This window comes from Brachyhypopomus gauderio, chromosome 1, assembly GCF_052324685.1.
Source record: "Brachyhypopomus gauderio isolate BG-103 chromosome 1, BGAUD_0.2, whole genome shotgun sequence".
Classification (NCBI taxonomy): domain Eukaryota; kingdom Metazoa; phylum Chordata; class Actinopteri; order Gymnotiformes; family Hypopomidae; genus Brachyhypopomus; species Brachyhypopomus gauderio.
The window spans coordinates 23,205,851-23,233,350 of NC_135211.1; the positions used below are offsets into that span (position 1 = coordinate 23,205,851).

Genomic DNA, 27,500 nt, shown 5'->3' on the forward strand with positions numbered 1-27,500 from the left:
TGAAGCCACTAATCCCCATAGTGACACAAATGTATTGAACAATAAATGAGATTACAATGGAGATTGGTTAGTGGGGTCGGCTAGCACAAGGCCTCTACTAACCCCTCCCCCAATCCCCCCCCATCCCCTCCCCCTCCCCCAAAGGTAAAATACCAAAATGCAGATTAATAATAACGAATGGGTGTGGTTTGGACAGCTATACACAGCTGTTGTTGTGTCAACACTGAGAGACTTGGGTGGCTCATCGCTTGCTTTTGTGTTTTTGTGTTCAATGACTGTTTCAAGGCCACAAAAGAAGCGAATCCTCTATTACTGTCACTCTGCAACCATTTTTATGTATTGTTTTTAGATGATTTTGCATTGTATTCTTTCCTGGAATCACAGCCACACTCAGTTCTCAGTACTCAGTACTTTACAGTTCATAAGATCCTTTTGTACTTTCATTTCGTACCAGCTACAGTAGAATTTGAGTATCATTGTGAGAGGGTTCATGGTTGATTAAACTTCGACAGGTGAAATTTGTGGTCAAGCTCTTCTTGACTGTATTGACTTTGGGAGCAGCACATAGGTGTGCACGTCTGTTAGGGAGTTACAGACTCGTGAACATGCGTGTGTCACACGTGAACAAGCAAACTCCAAATAATTGACACGGTTGTGACCTGAGTGTTGGGCTGTTGTGGTGTGTGTGTGTGTGTGTGTGTGGGGGGGGGGGGGGGGTGTCTGTGTGTGTGTGTGTGTGTGTGTGGTGTGTGTGTGTGTGTGTGTATGTGTGTGTGTGTGTGTGTGTGTGTGTGTATGTGTGTGTGTGTATGTGTGTGTGTGTGTGTGTGTGTGTGTGTGTGTGTGTGTGTGTGTGTGTGTGTGTGTGTGAGGGGGGGTGTGTGTCTGTGTGTATGTGTGTGTGTGTGTGGGGGGGGGTGTCTGTGTGTGTGTGTGTGTGTGTATGTGTGTGTGTGTGTGTGTGTGTGTGTGAGTGTGTGTGTGTGTGTGTGTATGTGTGTTGTGTGTGTGGGGTGTGTGTGTGTGTGTGTGTGTGTGTGTGTGTGTGTGTGTGTGTGTATCAATAACTTGTTGCACTGACAAGTTTGCAGGAGACCCTGTTTGGTCCGGTTTGTGGGAATGATTGCATGTTTTGGGGAAAGTCAGTTGGTCAGACGGTTTCAATGCCATCTGAACTCCTCTTCTCCTAATGTCTGCAAGGCCTTGGCTATCAGATGCACAGACATGCTCAGACACACACACACACACACACACACACACACGCACGCACGCACGCACGCACGCACACACACACACACACACACACACACACACACACACACACACACACACACACACACACACACTGACACATATGAACTCACTCTTACACTCACGCCAAACACTGAATCAATCTTCCCTCTTTCAGCCTGTTCATTCTCATTCTTTCTCTCCCTCTTTCTCAGATCTCACTCTCTTACTCCATCACTACCCTCCTCTTGCTCCTCCATCTCTCGCCTCCTGGTCGTTTATCTCGGCGGGTGGAGCAGACAGGTCCTGTGTCCTGCTCCTGGTCTGCGGGATTATGCTTCTGCTTCACACGGCTGCATAGGCACCATGGTGATGGAGGAGATCATTTATTCTCCATCTTTCTGTCATCCATCAAGGATTTAGGGATGAAGGGAGGAAGCTACTTGCGGTTTATTTCTCCTTCCTTTTCCACTTTTCTCACTCCACACTCTCTCGTTTTTCCTCTCTCTCTCTCTTTCCCTCTCTCTCTCTCTCTCTCTCTCTCTCTCTCTCTCTCTCTCTCTCGCTCGCTCCATGCTGCCTGTAGTGCTTAAAGGTTTGAGCTGGGCTTTGCTATGATTTTGCCGACATGAACACACCTTCCGTGAAGATTCACCTGCAGAATGGGGTTCACTTGACCACATACATGTGGCAGGTAGGAGCCGCAGGGCCTCAGTCTGTCTCTGTGCGAACACTTGCGGTGTTGTTGTTGGTGTTTGTGTGTGTGCTGCTGCCAGTGTCTTCTTACTGCATCCTGAAGGTATGTGCATAACAGGATACGAATATGCTATGCTACAATATGCTATAGGGAACAGTTCCACAGAAACTACGAGACATTCATAGGTTACATTCCTCTTCTTTATGTGTGTGTGTAATTTGTAGAATTTTATTTCTAATTACTCTTTTTTATCTGCCTGTTTTTCAAAAACAAAAATTAATTATTAAACACAAGATAGCAATGCAGATTCCTGATATAATATTTGCTAGTGATCTCTGTGTTTAACCATGATATCATATCACTAAAAACAGCAACATCAGTGCTGTCAACAAACAGTTGCTTTAACAACCATACGCCAACACACTGACCAGTCTGAGATTCCTGCTGTTCCATTAGCATCCTGACACAACCCCATCAAACTAATGAGTGTCACCTCCTCACTAGACTCATGCAGCTATCCGTATGCCTGCATCTTTTGTCATCTGCAAGTAATATCATGCATACAAATATCGTGATGCAGCGTGCTGGTCCGTATCGCACCAGCCCTACAGAGAACTCTGTCCTAGCCAGTTGCATGGGGTAAGTGGAGCAGCAGTTGCCCACGGCACGGGCAGGAGCCGGGGGTGCGGAGGCGATGTGTGACATGGTGCAGTCACTTCAGCAGCAGCGGGTGTCCTGAACGTGGGGGTCTGCGGTTGGGTGGAGGGAAGAGGGGTGGGGGGTGGGGGGTGTGTCCGCTACATCCGTCAGCAGCCCATCTGTCACTCACAGCTCAGCTGGAACGATGTCACTGCAGACCTTTACACTTTACGATGAGATCAGCGTGGGGGCGTGGCTTTCGTGTTCACTCTTTAGGGTGTGTTTTTGCTGTTTTCCCCTGTGCAGATTCTCTTTGCTACTGTGTGGGGTCACTCTAGGTTTAAGACCAGTTCTGCAGCATGTGTGTAAGTTTACTGATTAAAGCCAAGATGGACTCTAAACACACGCATGTGTGTGTGTGTGTGTGTGTGTGTGTGTGTGTGTGTGTGTGTGTGTGTGTGTGTGTGGGTGGGTGTGTGTGTGTGTGTGTGTGTGTGTGGGTGGGTGTGTGTGTGTGTGTGTGTGTGGTGCAATGCATTGCCTGGTGTTATGGGTTTTCAGACTACAGGTGTGCAGGACTGTGGGATTATAGGACTGCAGGACTACAGGACTCTCACATTTGGGATTTGGGGGTGGCAGTGGGGGTGTATGGTAGGGGACAAGGGCTCAGGGCCGGGGACATTCATGCCGCCTGCCTCTCTGAAAGGACTCTGGCATGCCATCAGCGGAAGATTTGTTGTTTTGAGCTCTAAATGAACTTTGCGTGGGAGTGATTGATGATAGCAGATCCACTTCATCTACTTGCAGCTATGAGGAGCTTGTGTGCAGCCTGGCGAAGCCTTCAGTGTTCATCTGTGTTCTCCTGCTCTGCCATACGCCGCTAACGTACACCACGCTTCAGACCGCTCACATGTTGCTACACACTGCTGCAGCACACATGTAATACAGCGCAAAGTAATTAAAAGACAGTTATCAGCGCAGTGTTCATTTATAATTATTACATATTACATTATATGGCAAATAATTAGAAATAAACTACACTATTAGAATCACATATTTATGAATATTAAAATTATCACATCAAAACCTAATATAGTTGTTTTCCCAAAATGTATATACGTAGAAGGTGATGGCTTGAAGAAAACTTATCGATATCAAATACATTGAAATACAGCTATAAACTGCAGATATAACATGTTCAGAATGGGCGGGGCAGAACAGAGCCCCACCCTCAACACATCTGATGCTGTATCAAATGACTTGAACAGGGAAAAGGTTCAAAAAGCAGCCATATTTACCATGAGAGCTTTTTCTTTGGTTAAAAAAGTAAACTGCCCCAAATAAATTCTTTAGATATAATTTCTTACATTTAAAGTGTAAGGAATGCCGTCTGATATGTCCCTCCCAGCTACACCTGCTACTAATTACCACGCCCCCTTTTCAGTCCCATATATACACCTTCCCACCACTTCCTCGTCGCGAAGTATTGCCGTTCCCATGCAGCATACCAAGCGTTTCCATTGCCTGTTCGATCTCCTGTGCTTTGACCCTTGCTTTCTCTCCAGACCTCGCCTCCTGCCTAGCCCTCCTGTACCTCCCGGATTCTGCCTCCCCGTTATGACCCTGGACCGTCCTGACTATTCCACGAAAACGCTGCTGTTATTACTGCGCCTAGCGCTAGTGATACTCGTGCCATTTCTTGTAAACGTAACTCATTTGAATAAAAGCGGTGTACTTCCGCAGTTGGATCCCTCTCTGTCTGGTCAATACGTTACAGAATACTTCGCCTATAACATGGATCCAGCAGAAGTTACCATTACGACACTCACCGAGACGATTCACCAACTCGCGAAGATCGTACAGGATCAAGGGGTAAACCTCACTACGCTCCAGGAAACTGTCCGTCTGGTCACCGCTGCTGCTTCTTCAACCATGAACGTCCCCGTGGCAGAACCTGAGCGTTACGATGGGTCTCCTGACCGCTGCCGAAATTTTCTCATGCAGTGTTCTATATACTTTACATACCACCCTGCCCGATTCCAAACCGAACAGCAGAAGATTCACTTCATCCTGTCGTTTCTCGGGTGTAGCAGGTACTTGGGGCACAGCGTTGTGGAACTTTAACGACCCAGCTCTCCAGTCCGAGAATCAGTTCACTGCCTTGTTCAGAGCTGTCTTCGATCATCCCGCAGACGGCCGTGACGTTGGGGACCGACTTTACGAACTCCAACAAGGACAACGAAGTGCAGCCGACTATGCAAGGGAGTTCCGCACACTGGCCACAGGGAGTGGATGGAGTGACTCGGCCCTGAAAACGGTATTCCGCCGCGGTCTGAAAACGGACGTACAGGTCGAACTCGCCTGCAGGAGTGAAACCCTCACGTTAGCAGAATTCGTCCAAGCTGCCATACAAGTTGACAAGTTGTTGAGAACTTACCGTCCAAATAGTGTTGACTCCCCCTTCGTCGCATCCTGCACACCGCCATCCCAGACGTGTGACACCAGTCTTCATGCTGCTGACGAGTCCTTGCGGCTGGGTAGATCCCCAGTTATGTGTCAGTCCGTACTAGCTACCCGAAGAGACAACCAAGTAAACCTACCCGTACAAATATCCTGGGGAGGTATAGTCACGCACCTGTCAGCTTTGGTTGATTCGGGAGCTGCCGGTGATTTTATAGATCGGGATCTAGCCCATCACCTACACCTCCCCGTCTTACCTGTCGAACCTCCCTTGAAGGTGAATTCGCTAAACGGTCAACCTATAGGCGAGGGTATAATAACGCTTCGTACCTGTCCCGTTGAACTGCGAGTAGGCCTGTTCCACAGTGAAATGCGGGAATTCTTCCTCATCTCCACACCCCGAGATCCCATCATACTCGGATTCCCGTGGCTGTCTACGCATGACCCGGAAATCTCCTGGAAAAGACGTGAGCTCATACGGTGGAAGGCCAGCTGCCTCAGTGAATGCATGCACCTACCCCTCCGGTCCTCCTCGGTGGAAAGCCCCGACTCTCCTCTGTCTGACGTCGTCCCGGAGCAGTATCGAAGCTTCGCTGACGTTTTCAACAAGGATAGCGCCTGTCATCTGCCTCCTCATCGTCCCTGTGATTGCGCAATAGACCTTTTACCTGGAGCCCCCTTACCTCGCAGGACAAAACCTTACCCTCTGTCACGTCCTGAAGATCTGGCGATGGAGTCCTATGTCACTGAAGCTCTGCAGAAAGGGTTTATTCGACACTCCACTTCTCCAGTAGCGGCCGGTTTCTTCTTCGTCGAAAAGAAGGATGGGGGATTGCGTCCTTGTATCGATTACCGTGCCCTGAACGCCGTTACATCCAAGTATGCGTACCCTCTCCCTTTTATCTCCGCGTCACAAGAACGCCTTATGGGAGCTAACGTGTTTACAAAGCTGGATTTACGGAGTGCTTACAACCTGATCCGTATCAGAGAGGGCGATGAGTGGAAGACTGCCTTTGTTACCGCCAGAGGGCACTACGAGTACTTAGTAATGCCGTATGGACTGACAAACAGCCCCTCCGTATTCCAAGCATTCATGGATGAGATCTTCCGCGATATGATAGATAAATTTGTATTCGTTTATATTGACGACATCCTGATTTACTCCCCTTCTGTCTTGGAACACGTCCGACGCGTCTCTGCTGTACTACAATGCCTACGAGAACATAATCTCTATGTAAAAGCAGAGAAGTGCGAGTTTCATCGCTCATCGATGACGTTCCTGGGGTGTACTCTCTCCCCTGGTCAGATCTCCATGGATTCTGGAAAGGTGGAGGCTGTCACGACGTGGCCGACGCCCTGCTCCACGAAAGAATTGCAAAGATTCCTGGGGTTTGCGAACTTCTGTCGCCGTTTCATCCGTGGTTTTGGTGAGTTAGCAGTAGGGCTGTCGCGATAACCGCAGTATAGCAATACCGCGCTATTGACGAGAAAATCGCAACGTACGGGAATTAACCGCAACAACCGCAATATTTGTGTTTTTTCCCATGCGAGGGGAAAGTGCCTGTGCAAGAGTTAAAGTCATTTTCCCATCAACCCCCTGTTATCATCCGGTGCGGCTGATCAACAATCCGTCTCCTTTTTTCAAAGATGGAAACTACGGCAGATGCTCTGGTCAAAAAACAAAACGCGACTTCGCCGGTTTGAGAGCATTTCGGGTTCAAGTCAAATCCACGCAGATCCACTCGCCTGGTGGCGCGTCAATGAGGCTAGATTTCCTCTGCTCTGCAAACTTGCCCGCAAGTACATGTGCATTTGTGCAACAAGCACACCATCAGAGCGAGTTTTTAGTACTGCCGGGAATATTGTTAGCCCTTTCCGCTCCTCACTGAAACCACATAAGGTGAATATGTTGGTTTTCTTAGCGCGCAACAGGGACGTGACAACTCAGGTTTAAGCTGAGACGTTATTCTTCTGGTTAAGGAAAGATTTCGTTTTATTGATTTATTTATTAAATTCTCTTTTTGTGTTTAAAATCTCGTTTAAAATATTTACCCTACACTTTTAAGAAAGCGAAAGAGCATGGGTTCTTACTGCATCTCATTTGACTTCTGTGTTCTCTATTTGACAATAAACACATATTTAACTGCTCTTAAAACTGTGTCTTCTTCTTTAAAAACAATAAGAACCCCTTTACAATAAAAACAATAAAACAATTATATAGCTCTAAAATTAAGATTTTAGACGACAAATGACGCATATCGCGTCATACCGCATATCGCGGTGTTGAGCCACCATAAATAACCGCAGGGGAAATTCTTTCACCGCGACAGCCCTAGTTAGCAGCCCCTCTGACTAATCTCTTAAGGGGTGGGGGAAATTGGCGCTTCATCTGGACGGCCGAAGAGGACCGAGCATTCTCACTCCTCAAGAAGGCTTTCACGTCCGCTCCCATTCTGCATCTTCCCGACCCACAGCTCCAGTTCATCATGGAGGTAGATGCCTCTAAAGTAGGAGTAGGCGCTGTTCTCTCACAACGGCAGGGGAACCCCCTTAAGTTATACCCCTGCGCCTACTTTTCCAGAAAATTATCACCTGCTGAGATGAACTATGATGTCGGAAACCGAGAACTCCTGGCCATCAAACTCGCTCTTGAACAATGGCGTCACTGGTTGGAAGGAGCGGAACATCCCTTTATAGTTTATACTGACCACAAGAATCTCGAGTACTTGAAGTTGGCCAGACGCCTAAATCCACGACAAGCCCGGTGGGCACTGTTCTTTTCCCGTTTTCGCTTCACCGTATCTTACAGACCGGGGTCTAAGAATGTCAAGGCTGACGCACTCTCACGGATCTACGAGAAGGACGAGGCAGTCAAAGCACCTGAGCGAATTCTGCAAGATTCCTGCTTCCTCGCAGCCATAAGATGGGACGTACAAGAAGAACTGGACGAAGCTCTACGCACTGATCCTAGTCCAGATGAATGTCCTGAGGGTAAGCAGTATGTGCCCGTCTCTCTCCGGGGGCGTTTACTCCAACTCGCCCACGACACAGCAGGCACAGGCCATCCAGGTATCACACGCACACGATATCTTATTTCACAACGTTACTGGTGGCCATCCTGGGAGGATGACATACGTGATTACGTTCTGGCATGCTCCATTTGTGCCCAGTCTCGTACTCCCCGTACGCTTCCCGCGGGACAACTCCTTCCTCTGCCCATTCCTCTCCGACCTTGGACACACCTCGCGATCGACTTCGTCACTGATCTGCCCACATCAGGAGGTAACACAGTGATAATGGTGATTGTAGACCGTTTCTCTAAGATGTGTCGTCTAATTCCACGCCCGAAGCTACCCACAGCCATGGAAACAGCTCTTGATCTGTTTAATTATGTCTTTCGCATATACGGCTTACCTGAAGATATCGTCTCTGATAGAGGGACGCAGTTTACCTCCCGAGTTTGGAAACAGTTTTGCAAGCTTCTTGGTATCACAGTCAGTTTAACCTCGGGTTACCACCCCCAATCTAACGGTGAAGTAGAGCGATACAACCAAGAGTTAGGGAGGTTTCTGCGCCAGTATTGCGTCTCCCAACACGATTGGCATAAGTACCTCCCATGGGCAGAGTATGCCCGGAATTCAATTGTACACTCCGCCACTAAACTCACTCCTTTTCAATGCGTTTATGGTTACCAACCTGCGTTCTTTCCCTGGGACAAGACGCCTGCCGAAGTTCCGGCTTTGGACGAGTGGTTGAAGCGCAGTGCCCGCACCTGGGAAATGGCACATGTTCATTTGCGTTGCGCCCTACATACGCGCCGGCTCAACACAGACCGCCGTCGTCTTCCTGCTTTGATCTATCACCCGGGACAGAGGGTATGGCTATCGACACGGGACCTTAATCTGAAACACCGGAGCAAAAAACTCAGCCCACGTTACATCGGACCGTTTAAGATACTCAGCAGAGTCAACGCAGTTACGTATAAACTCCTCTTACCTACACACTACCGCATTCACCCTGTCTTCCATGTCTCTCTCCTGAAACCGGTTCACTACAGCCCTTTCACCACTCCTCCCGTATCTGCCAAGCCTCCGGACCCTCTGAACATAGATGTTCGTCCTGCCTATATAGTCCGGGAATTGTTGGAGTCCCGACGCTGACGCGGAGGTCTCCAATACCTGGTTGACTGGGAAGGATATGGCCCCGAGGAGCGTGCCTGGATCCCTGCGAGGGATGTTCTCTGCCCCACTATGATCGCGGACTTCCACGCTGCGCACCCTAACTTTCCGGCACCCCGACGCCGTGGTCGACCCCTGGCTCGTCGTAGAGCGTCAAGAGACGCTCCTTTGAGGGGGGGTACTGTAAGGAATGCCGTCTGATATGTCCCTCCCAGCTACACCTGCTACTAATTACCACGCCCCCTTTTCAGTCACATATATACACCTTCCCACCACTTCCTCGTCGCGAAGTATTGCCGTTCCCATGCAGCATACCAAGCGTTTCCATTGCCTGTTCGATCTCCTGTGCTTTGACCCTTGCTTTCTCTCCAGACCTCGCCTCCTGCCTAGCCCTCCTGTACCTCCCGGATTCTGCCCCCCCGTTATGACCCTGGACCGCCCTGACCATCCCACGAAAACGCTGCTGTTATTACTGTGCCTAGCGCTAGTGATACTCGTGCCGTTTCTTGTAAACGTGACTCATTTGAATAAAAGCGGTGTACTTCCGCAGTTGGATCCCTCTCTGTCTGGTCAATACGTTACATAAAGTTTTACACAGATTGTATATGTGAAGATCTTTCTGTGTTTAGGTAGGGTGACCAGACGTCCTCTTTTACCCAGATATGTCCTCTTTTAAAGACACCACCTCAGATCGGTTCATGATATTATTATTGACGATGTTGTGAACATGTGGTTTCTCTAGTAATAGCACCCTCCATCACTAGTCTTCCTGTGGTAAAATGAAATAAGTGATGTTGATTGTGGAATTAAAAATGCAGGTTTGATCATTTTTGTTAATGTTCCCTTCAACTGCAGCAGCTCCTAGCATCACTAGATACATATCTGTGTGTGTGTGTGTGTGTGTGCGTGCGTGCGTGTGTGCGTGTGCGGGTGTGTGTGTGTGTGTGTGGGTGTGTGTGTGGGTGTGTGTGTGTGTGTGTGTGTGTGTGTGCGGGTGCGGGTGCGGGTGTGTGTGTGGGTGTGGGTTGGTGTGTGTGTGTGTGTGTGCGTGTTTGTGTGTGTGTGTGTGTGTGTGTGTGTGTGGGTGTGTGTGCGTGCGTGTGTGTGCGGGTGTGTGTGTGTGTGTGTGTGTGCGGGTGCGGGTGTGTGTGTGTGTGTGTGTGCGGGTGTGTGTGTGTGTGTGTGTGTGTGTGTGTGAGTGTGTGTGTGTGTGTGTGTTTGTGTGTGTGTGTGCGTGCATGCGTGCGGGTGTGCGGGTGCGGGTGTGTGTGTGTGTGTGTGTGTGTGTGCGTGCGTGCGTGCATGCGTGTGTGTTAAAGAGGAGCTTCCTGATGACACCTGTTTTCCACACACCAAAAGTTCAGCATGCCACTCTGGTGATGCCTAAATGACAGATTTGTGAGGGCAGGTGTTGCCGTGGCGCTGACATCAAGCTGCATTTGCGCGGGGTGGAGGAGAAGCTTCACTAGTACGTGTTCACACACACGAGGGCAGCCTCGGGCATGGCTCGGCTGTTCAACAGCATGACTAAAGGATAATGATGAGTCAGCCTTCCAGGCCTGTGGTGCCCTCCGAGTAGAAGAGTGCAGTGGAGCAGAACTCCAGGACCTGTGGGGCAGTGAGTGCTTGTAGCTGAATGGCTCTTACACCTGTGGGGCAGTGGATGCTTGTAGCTGAATGGCTCTCACACCTGTAGAGCAATGGTTGCTTGCACCTGATTGGCTGTCTCACCTGTAGAGCACTGGGTGCTTATACAAGATTGGTTGTCTCACCTGTAGGGAATTGGATCATTGTACTTGAGTGGCTCTCTCATCTGTAGGGCAGCGGGTGCCTGTAGCTGATTGGCTCTCTCACCTGTAGTATAGTATGGCTCTATCACCTATAGATAAATGAATGCTTGTACCTTATTGGCTGTCTCACCTCTAGGACAACTGGTGCTTGTATCTGATTGGCTGTCTCATCTGTAGGAGAGTAGGTGCTTATACGTGATTGGCTGTTCACCTGTAGGACAGTCAGTGCTTGTAGTTGATTGATGGCTCTCAAATCTCCCTCTACCCTCCAATGAATTGTGCACAAGTCAAGCCCTAATGTTGTTGGAGGGAAGGATTTACAGATGTACCTGAGGTATTCAAATGTCATGTCATGTTAGCTAGACGTCCGTCATGACCTTCTTAGCTTAGCTCTGTAAAATCTTTTCCTTTGCTGACTGACAGATGTGTTCACTTCTGCACGATGGGACTGCAGCTGTGAATGGATTCAAATGTTTAATCATCAACCAGACTGTCTCATTACCAACTAATACATATTTTTGCTGCTGTCTTTTTTTTAGTATTTTAATGGGGCTTTGCAAAATGTTCTGTTTGTTGACCAAATTTTAGTCTTTGTAGCTTTGGTCTCATCTGCCCCCACTACTGTGCATGTCTGTGGTCTCACAGAGGTAAGGATGATCAGATCATTATGGTCACTTTGGCCCCTTAACTACTACTTAGTTCAGTTGTTAAAAAAACCAGGACCGAATTTCTTGAAAGCAAATCTACTGCTGCTGTGGACATGTGGTTCTATTCTGAGCTATGGCAGCCTCACTGCACTGAGACACTGTCCCACTTCCCACCACTGGTATAACTGACCTACATCCTACACTGGCAATGCCCAATGATACCACAAGGTGATGTTGCCTGTACATGTATGTAGCAGTTGTATTAGGACGGTTTCTGTCACTCTGATCATTCGCACTGCATCCGTTACTTAGTCAAACCATCTGGTGTCGTCGCCATGGCTGCATGACTCAGTTTAATTTTTTTCTGGCAATTTTCCTTCACGCACGTTTTTTTTTTGTCAGAATGGCTGAGTGCACGTGTGGCGCGGGGCCACGTGACGTGGACGATGTAGAGGTGCTATAAACGGTCTCCTGGGTTACGGTATCCAGGCTGTGCTCAGAAGATGCTGCACATGTGCAAGTGTGTATGTTGCTCCTGCACTCTGGGAACTAGTGATTTCCTTATAATTATTTAGATTTGTGTAAGTGTGTGTGTGTATGTGTGTGTGTGTGTGTGTGTGTGTGTGTGTGTGTGTGTGTGTGTGTGTGTGTGTGTGTGTGTGTGTGTGTGTTTGTGTGTGTGTTTGTGTGTGTGCGTGCGTTTGTGCATGTGCGTGTGTTTGTGTGTGTGTGTGTGTGTGTGTGTGTGTGTGTGAGAGAGAGAGAGAGAGAGAGAGAGACAGAGAGAGAGAGAGAGAGAGAGAGAGAGAGTGTGTGTGTGTGTGTGTGTGTGTGTGTGTGTGTGTGTGTGTGTGTGTGTGTGTGTGTGTGTGTGTATGCTCATAAGCAACCCTTGGAGCATTAGTAATGGAAGAACTCCAGGATCTTGGCTCCACAACACATAAACTGGTCTGGCTTGCCCTGCCTTGCTATTATGTTACATATGTTTAACTGGGCATGGAGTCCACTGGGGAAACACATATCGGCATTGAGTGGCCCCACCCTAGCTGAGCTGGAGACATACCTTTGGGCCAGGTGACCTTCATCAGAAGGACTGTAGTGAGTGTGGACTTACCCAGAACTATTTTCTGCACATCTAACCAAGCCATTCTATTCCCCTTTCATTCCAGAAGAAAAACTACCTTTTCACACAAAGCACCCCATTAACAGCTAATTAATGGGCTTTTGGGAGAGGAGAGATAGACAGAAACACAGACATTCATAAAACACAGACAGACAGAAACACAGGCAGACAGCAGAAGTGTGGAATACGTCCTTTCAGCAAAACTGTTCATTATGATTTCATGGTGTCTTGGCAACCTTAAAATGATTCAAATTATGAATTCAAATTCTCAGGAATCATCTTCACATTTGACATGTCAGATGTATATTTGTATTTGGACTTGCTGCCATGCCAACAACTGCCAATGCAGACACATGTCATTAATAAACAAACACTTAATTGTTAAGGTCTGAAGGTATTCAAAAATCCAAGATATTGTTTTGTTGAACACCTTCAGACCATCAGGATTAAGTATTAGTCATTTCCAGTTGTAAGGCATTTTAATACTAATGGATGTGCTGATATCCTGTCCAAAATGTCCTGTTTCTCTGGAAATCTCTCTCTCTCTCTCTCTCTCTCTCTCTCTCTCTCTCTCTCTCTCTCTCTCTCTCTCTCTCTCTCTCTCTCTACCCATAAATGATCAATGATCAATTGTTTTTCTAGTAAAAGGGTGTGGCTGAAAAACATAATTACATTGCATAATATCTTCTGCCACACCTTCAGCTTACAGACAACATACCATCATCATCAAATAAAATTAAACACCATATTAATGTCCCAAATCAGTCAGTATGTTTGTTACACTGTTTTGACATTCCATCTATATACATTAACCTCTGAGCTACACCAGACATCTTTGCCCTTTCTGCAGTGCAGTGATTAATGAGTGTGTGTGATGGAGTGACCACACATGACACTTCCCAATGATTCAAAGGTCATTTGACCTCTGATGCAATTACAGAGGGCACAGTACTCACATGTGCCATAGCATGTAGCTGCAATAATAATAATAATGAAAATGAATGTGACCATGTGATCTTGGCTTAAGAACCAGATTGGAAGGCCAATTTAAAAAGCCCTGTGCTTGTAATGGTGCATCCCTCCCCCACACTGTACTGCGTTCTGTCGAGATACTGAAATGCATGCTGGGAATTCTTTCCATACATGTAGAAGATCCTGAGCAGCATGGTAAGAGAGCGATGGTTACTTGAATAGATGAGGATTTGCATCACCGAACACAGTGCCAAAGTCTCTGACTTTCTGCACAGAGATGCATCATTATAATATATATATATATATATATATATATATATATATATATATATATATATATATATATATATATATATATATATATATATATTCATTATTTGTATACACCTTTCATACATACATGCAACTCCAAGTGCTTTACAGACAAATTATTGTCACGGTACGGCAGGCCCCCTACTGGTCGGACCCGTCCACAGCGGCAGTTGTCTTGCGTTGTGTTGTTGTTGCGGGGCCCATGGTCTGTCTCACCTGAGGGTCATTTGTTTGTCTATATATGTCTTGTCTTTGTACCAGTTGACTGCTGGTCATTATATCTTTAATTCGGTTCGCGTCATGGGTTTTTGGTTTGGTCTTCATTAAACCTTCCTTTTTCCCTGAGACTTGGCGTGATCGCTTCCATTTTATTCTGCACTCCCTGCCTGTCACAATTATAGACAATAAAAAATTATGAAAAAATTAAAAGTAAAATAAAAAGTTATAAAAATGTAACTGAACAATTCAAATAATTATAAATAGAAGAAAACAAATATAAAATGTAATCGAATCCTAATTAAATAAAATCATTCAATAAAATGATAAAATCAGAAATTCCTTTAAGAAACGCAGATCTGAACAGGAAGGTTTGAGGCTCCTCAGGATGGTATACAGGGATGAAATGTCTCTGAGCAACCCAGGATCACTACCAGGAACAAGGAGCTCAGTCTCTTTATTTAGGTGCAAGAAATTCTTAGACATCCATGTCTGTATATCACATATGCATTCAAACAGTGAGTAAAAGCCCAAGAATTTATCCCTGGGGGCATCGCAAGTTGTTTTTTGATGTGAAAAGCAGTGACTAATGCAACATAACAATCATGCTCATTAAGATGAGATCTAAACCAGACTAAGACACTAAGGCCGTCCCACTTCTGGAGTTGTTCAAGTAGGATTTTAAAAACTCATCACATTTTTCAGCTGAAAATTATTAAGGGCAGATGCAGAAGGTGCCAGAGCTGGAGAGACTGATCTGGAGAGGCTGATCTGGAGAGGCTGATCTGGAGAGGCTGATCCCATGGGCGCTTCACCTCAATCTCCACTTTCAGACGCTTGGATGGGAATTTTTTTTGTGGGCCCGGTTTGGGCATAAATCTTCGGGGCTGATAACGGCCCCACTCCGGTGGGGTTTACGAACCGGTCTATACTTCTGAACAGAGCAGCTATTATTAGATGCATCAATTAAGGTAGAGAAATTATTTTCTTCTGCAAAATCATTCACTCTCATTCACTGCCGTTAGGTCAAGAAATCTAATTAGTGGCAAATCAATGCATTCTTCATGTCTTTGTGATATAACAGAGAGGAGAACTGGAGTAGAAATATTTGGTAAGAGACTTGTTAATGAAGCACAAGGCTGCCCAGATACAGGAAGCTTTATTTAGTAAACGTCAGGTCTCCAGTTTCTCCTATTTACAGCAGTAATGCGATTAAGAGTGGCTTTACTAAGGACTGCTTCATAGAGAGAGAGAGAGAGAGAGAGAGAGAGAGAGATGAGGGGAACTAAGGAATACAAAGTTGAAGAAAGTCAGAGCAAAAGTCAGGGGAGTTGTAATGGCATTTTGGTTTGTTGGACTAGAACAGATGTGTTTGTAGTGAAAGCTCAGTCTCTGCAAAAATGTGTGATGAGAACTTTCCACCAAATCTGGGTCTTGTTCCCCAACTTGAAGGGGAAATCCAACTGTTTCCAAAGCTTCGGTACTGTTGACACCATCTAAACATCACTGTGATGATCAAAACCCAAATACAAAGATGGCTGGCGTGTCATTGGTGTGTAGCCAGTGTATGATCAGCGTATGGCTAGAGTGTGGCTAGCGTGTAATATATATATATATTCCATATATGTACACAAAGGGGAGAGGGGGTTTTCATTTGGGAGGTATTTTCTGTGATTGAAGGCCTCATCTGCTTCTGGGCTTGAGCTGGCTTGTCTATCACTTTTGCCTGTCACAAAATCAGATGAACTTGATGATCCAGGTTGTGGCTCCTTGGCATTCCTGCACTCACTTCAGCTGGGCAGCTTCTCGACAGACGAGCTTCTCGACTTCTCGTGCCTCTCAACTCCCTGCGTTTTTCTGAGCAGGATGAGCGCAGTCAGCCCAAACGCAGCCCTGCTAAAACGAACACACGACGTTCCACAGCCGACCTTTATTCAACGTTCAACTTTAACCTTTCCTCCTCTTTATGTGTCATTCTTCCCTGAGATCTACTTCTTTTTCCCTTTTTCATTAAACATCCTAGGGTTTGTAAAAAAGCACTCCATGAACTGAGCTCGTTATTCTCATGAAGGCAGGACAGGGCTGTGATGGCTTCAGCCTAGACTATAGAGGCACTAAGACATAGAGACACCACAGAGACGTCTCCGTATGGACTGTGAACAGGCAATGGGACTGATACATGTGAAATGCCTCTTTGTGCCCCCATGCTATCCCCGCAGTGTCCCTTCTGTTCTCTTGTTACAGGCCTTCGTCCTATGAAACCCTCCCTATTTCCTGTCCTTGTCCCTCCGTTGCTAATACCGTACAAACCGGAAAGGCATCCAGGAGAACGTCAGTGGGGCAGTGGGGTTCATGTTCTTTTATGTTTCCCCTGCGTCAGGAAGCACAGTGACATGCCTCTCGACAAAAAACTAAACAAAAATAACCCCACAACAAAAACACTCACTGGGTTTTTATCTTTTCTTGTTCGGCTCAACACAAGAGAGACGGATGGCGGTGGTGAACCTATTACACATGGCCATGTTGGTGGGTTCAGAGATCTCAGATGGTGCTTTGTCAAATCACCATAAACAAACAAAAACAAATTTGACATTTCTTTTTCCAAAAACTGCATCAAGACATTTGGGTGAAATTTAGTGTGTTTAGCGGCCCAATGTGCGACCCAGTGTGGATGAACAGAGCGGCGGTGTTGAGATTAGAGTCCCCATGAGAGTGTGCCAGGGATGGGGAGGGTGGGTCCTCGATGCTGGGTACTGTCAGGGGACCTCGATGCTGGGTACTGTCAGGGGACCTCGATGCTGGGTACTGTCAGGGGACTGGACTGAGGGAGGGATAACTGGCAGACACGCCCCCATCTAAGCAAGTGGTAATAACCACCTGAAGTCCATTAAATTAAGATTTATGGTAGCATCTATGGGATTATGGGTAGTGGACAATTGAGCTGAGGAAACGGCTGAATAAATCAAGGCTGTTACACGGGAAGTTTAGGCTAGCAGGAAGTGTGCCTGGAAGTGTGACTGTGCTCAAGACTTTCTTGAAAACAGAGTCCTAATTGTTATTGTCAGTCATTTTCTAGAACATCACATTCTGACCGCTGTTCTCCATGGGAAACTGAGCATGGACACAAACCCAGATATCAGAGGTGGGGACTCGAGTCACATGACTTGGACTCGAGTCAGACTCGAGTCATTAATATTAAGACTTTTGACTTGGCTTGAAAAAATATTCAGAGACTTAGACTTGACTTGGACTTTTACACCAATAACTTGGGACTTGAATTGGACTTGAACCTGTTTACTTGCAAAGACTTGATTTTTTTTACCCCAAATCTAAATTTTAAAACGCATATTAATATTTATAAAGTGCGCCCCATTAATTTCATTTCCGTCCTTCTGACGCAGACCGGCGTTACACCAGATTCTGTGACCGTCGAGTTTTGTGACCACAGGGGGCGCTATTTCACAGTTTCTGTTCAGAGGCACAAACGCTTTACGAATGCTACGTAAACTACGCTGATGCACTTTCTTTACTCGTTTTGTTGGTGTCCACGAGCCAAAATATGACAGATGTTTATATTTACATTTTATCGTCTCTTAATTACATAAATGTACTTAAACAAGATTTACCATCCCCTCACCATTGCAGCCAACAAAGAAATCATGAATGGGATGTACAGGTGAGCCTTTTTAACTGGGGTCACCAATTCTGACGGCAGCCATCAGAATATGTGACCCCACTGAATCTCCAGGTAACAATAGTAGCCTACACCGTGACCCCACAATAACAGAAAACAATGAAAAAATAACCCTAACCTTTTATTAGTTTATATTTAAACATTTTTATCCAAATGTTTAGAATAACCATTCGTAATGACAGCATCTTGCTTACGATGAAGCTTGCTATTTTCGTGTAAAATGATGTAACGAAACATTCTTGTTTAAGTACATTTATGTAATTAAGAGAAGATAAAATGTAAATGATCTGTCATCTTTTGGCTGGCGGACACCAACAAAACGAGTAAAGAAACGCATCAGCGTAGCATTCGTAAAGCGTTGATGCCTGTAAAAAAAAAAGACTCGTAAGGACTTGAAATTCCAAGTTTCAGACTTGGGACTTGACTTGACGGTTGCTTGTCTTGACTCGAGACTTGACTTGAGTTGACTGTCTTTGCTTGAGACTTGACTCGGGACTTGAGGATAAAGACTTGGACTTACTTGAGACTTGCAAAACACTAACTTGGTCCCACCTCTGCCAGATATTAAACGATGCTGAATGCATATTGCACACTATCCTCTATACATTCTGCAGTTACATTCTGTATTTTTTCTCTCTCTCTTTCTCGGACTTGCTTTCTGTCTACCACTCTCTCTCTTTCTGTCTACCACTCTCTCTCTCTGCAGGAGTTTGCAACACTGACAAAGGAGCTGAATACATGTCGTGAGCAGCTTCTGGAAAAAGAGGAGGAGATCTCAGAGCTTAAAGCAGAGAGGAATAACACCAGGGTGTGTGTTTGTGTGTGCCAGACTAAGTCTTTAATGTTAAATCAGATGGGCTTTAAGGCTTTTCTCTCTGGGCCTTTTTAATAGTTATTTATGCTCTAAAAAAGTTGTTTTGTACAAGTTGCTTGTATTCATAGTAATCACAAGACAGTAATGATTGTCTTTGTGTTTGACAGTTTGCAAGTCTTTGCTTAATATTTCTGAAAATTTAATTCCATTTTTGATTCTTATTTTTAATGATGTTATGAACAATAAACAATTCTCCTTAAAACTGCATTTTTAAAGTGTTGTTTGGATTTATGTGTGTGCGTGCATGTGTATGTTTGTGTGTGTCTGCATATGTGTGTGCGCATGTGTTCTGCAGCTCCTGCTCGAACATTTGGAGTGTTTGGTATCCCGTCACGAGCGTTCTCTGAGGATGACTGTGGTGAAGAGGCAGGCTCCCCCTCCATCCGGCGTTTCCAGCGAGGTGGAGGTTCTGAAGGCTCTGAAGTCTCTCTTTGAGCATCACAAGGCCCTGGATGAGAAGGTACACCTTAGATATGTACCCTCTAACTTCCTCTGCTCTTGAGTTTTCATGTTGGTCCAAATCACCTAATCTGTTGCTAATTTTGTCATCTGTTCCATCTGAGCCATAATCTGTTTAATGCACTGCTGGTATCACTGCGTGTAATGGAACGTGCTTGGCTGGGGTGGTTGCCTGGGCGATCCTGGCTTGTTGTTTTCTGGACAGGTGCGTGAGCGGTTGCGTGTGGCTCTGGAGAGAGTGACCACCCTGGAGGGGCAACTGGCTACCACCACTCAGGAGGTACGGTGTGTGTGTGTGTGTGTGTGTGTGTGTGTGTGTGTGTGTGTGTGTGTGTGTGTGTGTGTGTGTGTGTGCGTGCGTGCGTGTGTGCGTGCGTGCGTGTGTGTGCGTGTGTGTGTGTGTGTGTTTTGTGGTGAGATATGTACAAAAGAGTGAGCTGTCCAACATCCCATGCAAAGATATAAACAATTAGTCATTGTGTGCAGCGTGTTGGGGATTTAGCAATTGTGGGACAGAAATTAGAGTCTAACATCTAACCATTTGTTATCTGCTACTTGCCTGGCAGTGATGGGTCATTCCATCTTATGGAGTGGTATAACTTCAACATACAAATACAACACTTGGAGGTTTTTCTTTTCTAAAATGAACAGATGTGATAGTTCATTTGTTTTGAAAACAGTTTATTGATTCAGTAATGCCATCAAATATGAGAACATTATGCATAATTTCCTCTATTCTTCCTAATAGGTAGTGAGTGGGTGTTCAAAGTTGTGTACCAATTGGAAATTCAGGTTAAAACACTACACAATGACCATGTGGAGGACAATCTGGTGCCATGATTAGAGCATACTCACAGCAAAACATTTTACAGCACACATTTGTGAACTATGTAATGTCTGTTTGTTCATTTGATTGGATATCTAACTTCACTTAAGCTCTGACGTTCAGCATTAACTCTATATGTGTGTGTATCAGTGTGTGTGTGTGTGTGTATCAGTGTGTGTGTTTGTGTGTGTGTGCGGTGCAACCCTTACAGAGACAGTTGTAAATAAAAGGGTGTGGCTTTGTCATTGTATTCCTGATTTCTGTATTCTGTAAATTTATTTATTCCTGATCTTTAAAACAAAACCATGAAACCCCAACATGATACTCACAGTTACACTAATACTAATGTGTGTGTGTGTGTGTGTGTGTGTGTGTGTGTGTGTGTGTGTGTGTGTGTGTGTGTGTGTGTGTGTGTGTGTATCAGAGTCCATGTGGCTGGCTCTGACATCCTGCTGTGTTTTTACCCTAGCTCTCAGCAGGGGCCAATCACTGTAATATCCCATCCCCAGTTCCCCTGTCCACCAGTTCTGCTTCTCTATGTGTAATAGTGGTAATACAGTTCAATATTTAACGTTCTGTGGCATGTGTGCTCAAAAGATTATTCACTGTGCTGATATACTGTTTTGCTTGCATCTGCTTTTCATCTGCAGGTGGTCTTAGGGATGGAGACAGAGTGAAAGAGAGGGAGAGAGACAGGGAGAGAGAGTGAGAAAGAGAATGTGCGTGTATGTTTGTGTGTGTGTGTGTGTGTGTGTGTGTGTCTGTCTGTGTGTGTGTGTGTGTGTGTGTGTGTGTGTGTGTGTGTGTGTGTGTGTGTGTGTGTGTGTGTGTGTGTGGCACTCTGACATGTGTGGTTGTGTTTTGTGAGAGACCTTCATGTCTCCTAACATCTCTCTCTTTCATACACACACACATGCAAACACACACACACACACACACACACACACACACACACACACACACACATCAGAGCTTCATGGGAGTCTCAGCAGAATACCCACACGAGCTGGCCAGTACAGTGGTACTCACTGGAAGAAACACAGCAGTACATCATGTGTGCCAGAACACACAAATATCGGCTTTCTCTTCTCTTTGTCTCTCACTATTCTCACATCTCACTATTTGTCTCCCTCTTTTCTCACATCTTTTCTCTCTTTGTCCCTAAGGTTCTTTTCTCGCATCTTCTCTCTCTTTCTCTATTCTCACATCTCTCTTTGTCTCTCCCTCTATTCTCACATTTTCTCTCTTTGTCTCTCTATATTCTCACATATTCTCTCTGTCTCTCCGCTTCTTTTCTCACATCTTCTCTCTCTGTCTCCCAGCCTTTTCTCAAATCTTCTCTGCCTTTCAGTCTCTTTTCTCATATCATCTCTCTGTCTCTCAACCCATTCTCACAGCTTCTCTCTTCTGCTCTCTCTTTTCCTCTCACTCTCCCTGTCCTTCCTTCTGCTTTGTTTCCTCTCTCTCCCCTGACACTGAGGAAGTGGACGCCAAGCTAAAGTTCCACGCTTCGTTACACTGCAGTACTTACACACTTTAGGAGTTTTTAATGTGCTTTAAATGTTACTATAAGACCATCAGCTTTGGTGTAAGAGCATTGACTGGGGCATAAAGACAGCACCATGTTGTGGTCCAGCAGACTCCTGCCTGGTGCTATAAAGAGCTTCTTATAAATATATGTAAATCATGCATACCTTATCAAAACGCTAACATGCAAATGTTCATCTACATATTTTAATTCCACCCTTTTTTAGTTCACGTTCATTATGTTGCTGTGTTGAACTCCTGTATGTGTGGATTCATATGTAAATTGCCTCCCAGTGTTAATTAATACCTTAATAACATGGCGCTTTTAAGCAAAATGATAAGTTTAATTCTCCAAAATGGGCAATTCTTCTAATCTTATCTCTTCTGTGACTCTGACAATTTAAGTGGGTGAAAGTATTGTTTTTCCAATAAAAGCAATGCCATAAAATCCTGCTTTTCCAGATCAAGCATACCTTCAGAATCTGCACTGAGCCATGGGAAAAAGAGTGTCTGAGTGTTATGGAATGCCAAAGTAGTCAAAATTCACCGCAAACCAAACATGCTTTATTTGTAAGCCGGCCAGTAAAGTGGCATTTTGTGGCGTTTTACTTTACTGTTATAGTTCAGGATGCCATTGATCAAAAATGCCATATTTTGTGGCATTTAAATGTGTCTTTATGATGAATAGGGATCTAATATCAGCATTAGACTTTTAGTTTCTTTTTTTTTTTTAGCTCTTTCATTCAATTTTAATCATGACAATAGTTATATTATGTATACTATGTAAGGATATATAATAACAATATGCATTGTAATTACACATCATAATAATATCTATGTGATTATACATTTTAATTACAGATTGTAATTACTATGTAATAACAGACATTGTAATAGCAATCTTATCTGTAACAATTTATCTACAATGTATTTTACAAATTTGCTGTATTGGTGGATAAGTGGCTAGCGTAAACTAAACAAACCTAGCTGGGTATGTTGACAGATGCTTTATGAAGTTTGATGTGGTCGTTCCAGTTTCTTTAATTTGTTTCCCACATTCTTTATACATTGCCGTCCTTCAGTTGTGTCCAAGGATTTTGAACTTTTTATAGTCAAAGGCTCCCCATACGGTACTCCAGCCAAAGCCATGCCACCCTTAATAATCTTCTTGCATGCTGTATAAATTAATTAACACCCTGGTGAAATGTGAACATTGGTTTATTGGTCGATATGATCTGTAGTGAACTGATCTGCTCTGACCTATGAGCGACTGAACAAAAAGATTCAACTATATTGGCTGTCAAAACTTTGACATACTTTGCTGTCCCTCCAAAACACTACTTTTTCACCATTTTACAAATAAAATGCATTTGGTTTGGGGTGACTATTTTGACTATTTTGGCTTTCCATAGTGTGCCCCCTGAACTCTCAGGACTCATAGTTAACAGACCAGCACCCTAGTCAGAAGGAGTTGCTCTGTTAAATATTTAAGCATATTTCACTGTCTAGAGTCTTAAATAAGGATGATGTTTGTGGTCCATGTCCCCAGCTTGCCGTGGTACGACAGGGGAAGGAGGCACAGTCAGATGGGAACGCTAAGGACAAAGTGGATGGCTCCAAGCCAACATGGAAGGTATGTTGGTTGCTCTTTACTTTGAGACACCACTGTGTTCAGTTGTTTTATTTGGTTGCTATTAACATTATTTTAAGTATAACAGTATGCAAGCTAAATGCCACATAATCTTTCCTGTTTTTATCTAACAGCACATGCTAATACCTACAGTATATCTTTATCTTGCTTGGTTTCAAATAGCACATATTTTCGCAAGCTGTTACCTGGGTTACTATGGATTATAAAAAAATCTGTCCCTGCTGACACTGTGCAAGAGACTGTACCAAATCATAAATCATGCTCACGTCAATGCCAATTTATAATCCAGTATATTTCGTAATGTACATTTAATCCTGTATATATATATATATATATATATATATATATATATATATATATATATATATATATATATATATATATTCAATTCCATGTAGTTGTAAAGGTCCACTAGTGTATGTAGATCATTTTTTTGAATTTCCTAATTTCATTGCCATAGCAAAAACTGGCTATGCAAACAGATATGTCATTAATACAATGTCCATTAATATTAAAATGCCTTGACACTGGAATTGACATCCTTAATTCTGATGGTCCGAAGGTGTTTAACAAACCGATCAGCAAGTCTTCTCTCGGTTTCTCCAATGTAATGGAGAAACAGATTACATCTCATGTAATGCTGATTACATCTCATGCATATATGTGTGTGTGTGTGTGTGTGTGTGTGTGTGTGTGTGTGTGTGTATGAGTGTGTGTGTGTGTGTGTGTGTGTGTGTGTGTGTGTGTGTGTGTGTGTATGAGTGTGTGTGTGTGTGTGTGTGTGTGTGTGAGTGTGTGTGTGTGTGTGTGTGTGTGTGTGTGTGTGTGTGTGTGTGTGTGTGTGTGTGTGTGTGTGTGTGTGTGTGTGTGTATAAATATATAAATTCTAATGCAGTACATTTCTCCAGTTGTTCCCACTCTGCTTAAACGCCTTTCTGCAGACCCTCTCATTGACTGGGTAAATGAACACTATCGATTTGGCTTAGTGTGCACGTTCTCGTGCTTATTCCCTCTCACCTCAGATCCAGCTGCCACGGCCCTTCAGGGGCGTGTCTCATCTTAAATCATCAGGCAGCGTAAGCTGGAGCCGGTTTCATCGTTTAACCTCGCACTGTTGCAGGGGCTGTAATTATAAGATCGCATTTAACGGCTGAGCTATTGGCAGGCTTTTAAAAACGAAAATTCCTCTCAGCAGGAGAATTTGTTTTGATGTAAGTTGTGTTTTCATCACCGTCTTTCCCGGGGACTTGCTGCAGCAGAAATATTAACAACAGCAGGTATTATCAGTGCGTTCAATTAGCACATGTTGTTGTCCAAAGGCCTGGCTTTACCGCTGTATTCTTACTGCATCGTTATGAAGCTATAATGCAGTCAGTTGGTGACCCAGTGATCTGGTGACAGCCTCAGTGTCTCATCACAACTCTTACTGTTGGTACAGTCTACATAGAAGTCTACATATACATCTACATAGAAATCTACATAGCAGTTTACATAGAAGGCTACATATATGTGTACATAGACATCTTTACAGCTGTTTACATTTACATTTACATAGAAGTCTACATTTACATATAAGTTTACATTTAAGTACATATATGTCTACATATAAGTCTACAATGCAGTCTACATAGCACTCTTAGCAGTGATTGGAGTGCTGTGACAAAAAGTCTTTCTTTGATACACATTCATCCTACATTAAAGGCTCTTATAAATAAACAGATAAGGAATCTGTCTAATTTCATGGGAATTCTAGAAAACAAACAAACAGAAGCCGAAGCTGCGACATTGTTGGTTGTTGGCTGGTGATTAGAGGGCATGCAGAATAGAGTTAGTGAGCCTCTCCCAGTGTCTAGGTCACCAGACTCGATTTAGAACGTCAAACATCTGGTTTCTTTGCATTCAAATCATTTCAAGCCCCTGTGTATGGATCCTCTTTGCTTGTAAGAAGTTAATACCTTATATGCCTTTGAGAGAAGCTTGAGGGTCGTGTGTAACTGGGGGAGAACCAGAGATGCTACAACAGCCCACGGGTGTTGGGAGGGACCTAGTGAGACAGGGAGGATGCACACTGCCTCACAGCTGCACAACACGCTTGTGTTTTCAGAGAATGAAGAGGCAGGTCTGGCATATGTCCAGAGGAGGCGGAGTTAGAATTCCAGGTCCAATAATAACATTGCTGACATGGATGAGTGGCGGGATCGGTCCCCGCCAAGGCCATTTGGGCCCAGGCAAGGGGTGTGCCTCCCCAGGAGCCGACGGACGCGTCCCACAAGGCCAAGCGTGTGAGGCAGAGGGCGAGGAGTGCTGGGGAACAGAGCAGTTGCTCAGCACGCGCACAAAGCAGGCAGCCTGAAAGAGTCGTTCTGGTGTTCATTATTGATCACAGCAGTTATGAAGAGAAAAGGTTGTGAAGATTCACTTGGGCTTTCGCTGTTGATCATGAAGGTATGCAGAAAAGGTTCTGAAGATTTACCTGGGTGTCCATTGCTGATCTCCACGATTATGAAGAGAAAGGTTGTGAAGATTCTCTTGGGTGTTGATCTTTGAGGTAATGAAGAGAAGGGATATGAAGCTTCTCTTGGGTGTTTACTGTTAACCTCCGAGGTTATGAAGTCAGTGAAGTCACTTGGGTGTTCACTGTTGATCCATAAAGAGAAGGGGTTCTGAAGAGTGGCTAAAGAGATTCACCAAATCTGTGAACTGCCCACTGGAGACTGTAGTTGAAGCTATAAATGAGATTTTCTGCACTTCAGATGTGTGGATGTGCTAACTGAGTTAAATATAATAAGAGTGGATGAAAATTCACACAGAACAGATTAAAAGGTTTAAAATACCAGTAGTCATACTACCCACTACAACCTTTCCTCTGTAGGTTTGTTTCATTAATGCCTGCAAATTAATTCCATTTTAGACTGAGAGGTGCATCAAAACATCCGATTACCCACATCATCCACATGCACACACACACACACACACACACACACACACACACACACACACACACACACACACACACACACACACACACAATCACGGTTTAAAATGAAAGAAGTCTAGCAGAAACATCTCAAGTATTAAGCAACTTTCAGTCCACAGAGACCACGTCTTGTTTTGAGAGCACACACAAGCACACACTGAGAACGTCTTGCTGTGAACTGCCATCCTGCTCACAGATCAAACGTGACCTCTCTCTTCTCTCCGTGCACTGTGTATCAGGTCCAGAGTGCATGGCTCATTTCTGCCACTCAGTTCAGCAGGGCTCCACTCCCCCAGCCGTTGAGAGGACTCTCTCACTGTCTTAGCACATATTGCTGCTGGATGTGCATTTCAGTTTGTGGGGGGTTGTGGATGACACAAATAAGAAAGAAAGCATACAAGCAGAATGTTCATCTAGGAATCCTCTATTTGACCATTTACTAGTGCTCTGAATTCCTCTCGTTATTTTATCAAGCAATTCCTGAGTGTCTTTTCAGTAACCAGGATGGCACAAACGTTTTCATGGTTGGTGCAAAAGCTGAAGCCTTTCAGGTGGGGGCCGGGGCGGGGGTGGGGTGCGGGATTGGAGGCGTGCGGGCCCTAATGGCGTCTCATTCCTGCGGCCTACAGAGGCTGCCCAACGGCTCCATCGACGTCCATGACGAGGCCAGCCGCGCTGTCGAGCTGCAGGAGCTCCTGGACAAGACCAGCAAGGAGCTGGCGGGGAGCAGGGAGCGTGCGGGGGCCCTGGGGACCCGCGTGGCCGAGCTGGAGGCCGAACTGGCCACCGCCCGCAAGGAGCTGCTGAAGAGCGAGGAGCTCGGTGTCAAGCATCAGCGGGACATCCGTGAGGTGGGCGTCGGTCCCGCGCGCACCAGACCGTGTGGATGGGGGTTTGGGTGGAGGCTTAGCCCCTTCCCAACAGGACGCGGGGTATGAGAGGAAGGGACTGATGACACAGCAGCTCTGGTTAGCTGTTTTTAGGGGATCTCATAATTGGTTGGGAGTGATATTAGTTTTTAACACTAGCATTTAAAAATGTTCTATTGTGGATATTGAGTCTGACTTTCAGACCATTATGGTTGAGATGCAGTGTGTAATTGATATAATGTGAATTAATAAGATAGCAATCAAGATTATAAGACTTGTTGGGGTCAAACCTCAGTTGGCTGTATATGTAATACCTTTTGAAAACCTTCTTGGAGTGTTTTTTCTGTCTTTGTTTTTTC

The 27,500-nt window shown here is 45.0% G+C and overlaps 1 protein-coding gene across 12 annotated transcripts in view; it reads left to right on the top strand.

The window, feature by feature from the left end:
- The window catches only part of ppfia4 (PTPRF interacting protein alpha 4), an 80,317-nt gene that overhangs the window by 29,154 nt on the left and 23,663 nt on the right, over positions 1-27,500 (top strand). For all 12 annotated transcript variants that reach the window (XM_077003647.1, XM_077003637.1, XM_077003680.1 and 9 more), the window contains exons 2-6: positions 18,665-18,766; positions 19,128-19,292; positions 19,497-19,571; positions 23,194-23,277; positions 26,902-27,123. In XM_077003647.1, the coding sequence (XP_076859762.1) occupies positions 18,665-18,766; positions 19,128-19,292; positions 19,497-19,571; positions 23,194-23,277; positions 26,902-27,123 (648 nt within the window). The remainder of the gene's footprint in view (positions 1-18,664; positions 18,767-19,127; positions 19,293-19,496; positions 19,572-23,193; positions 23,278-26,901; positions 27,124-27,500) is intronic.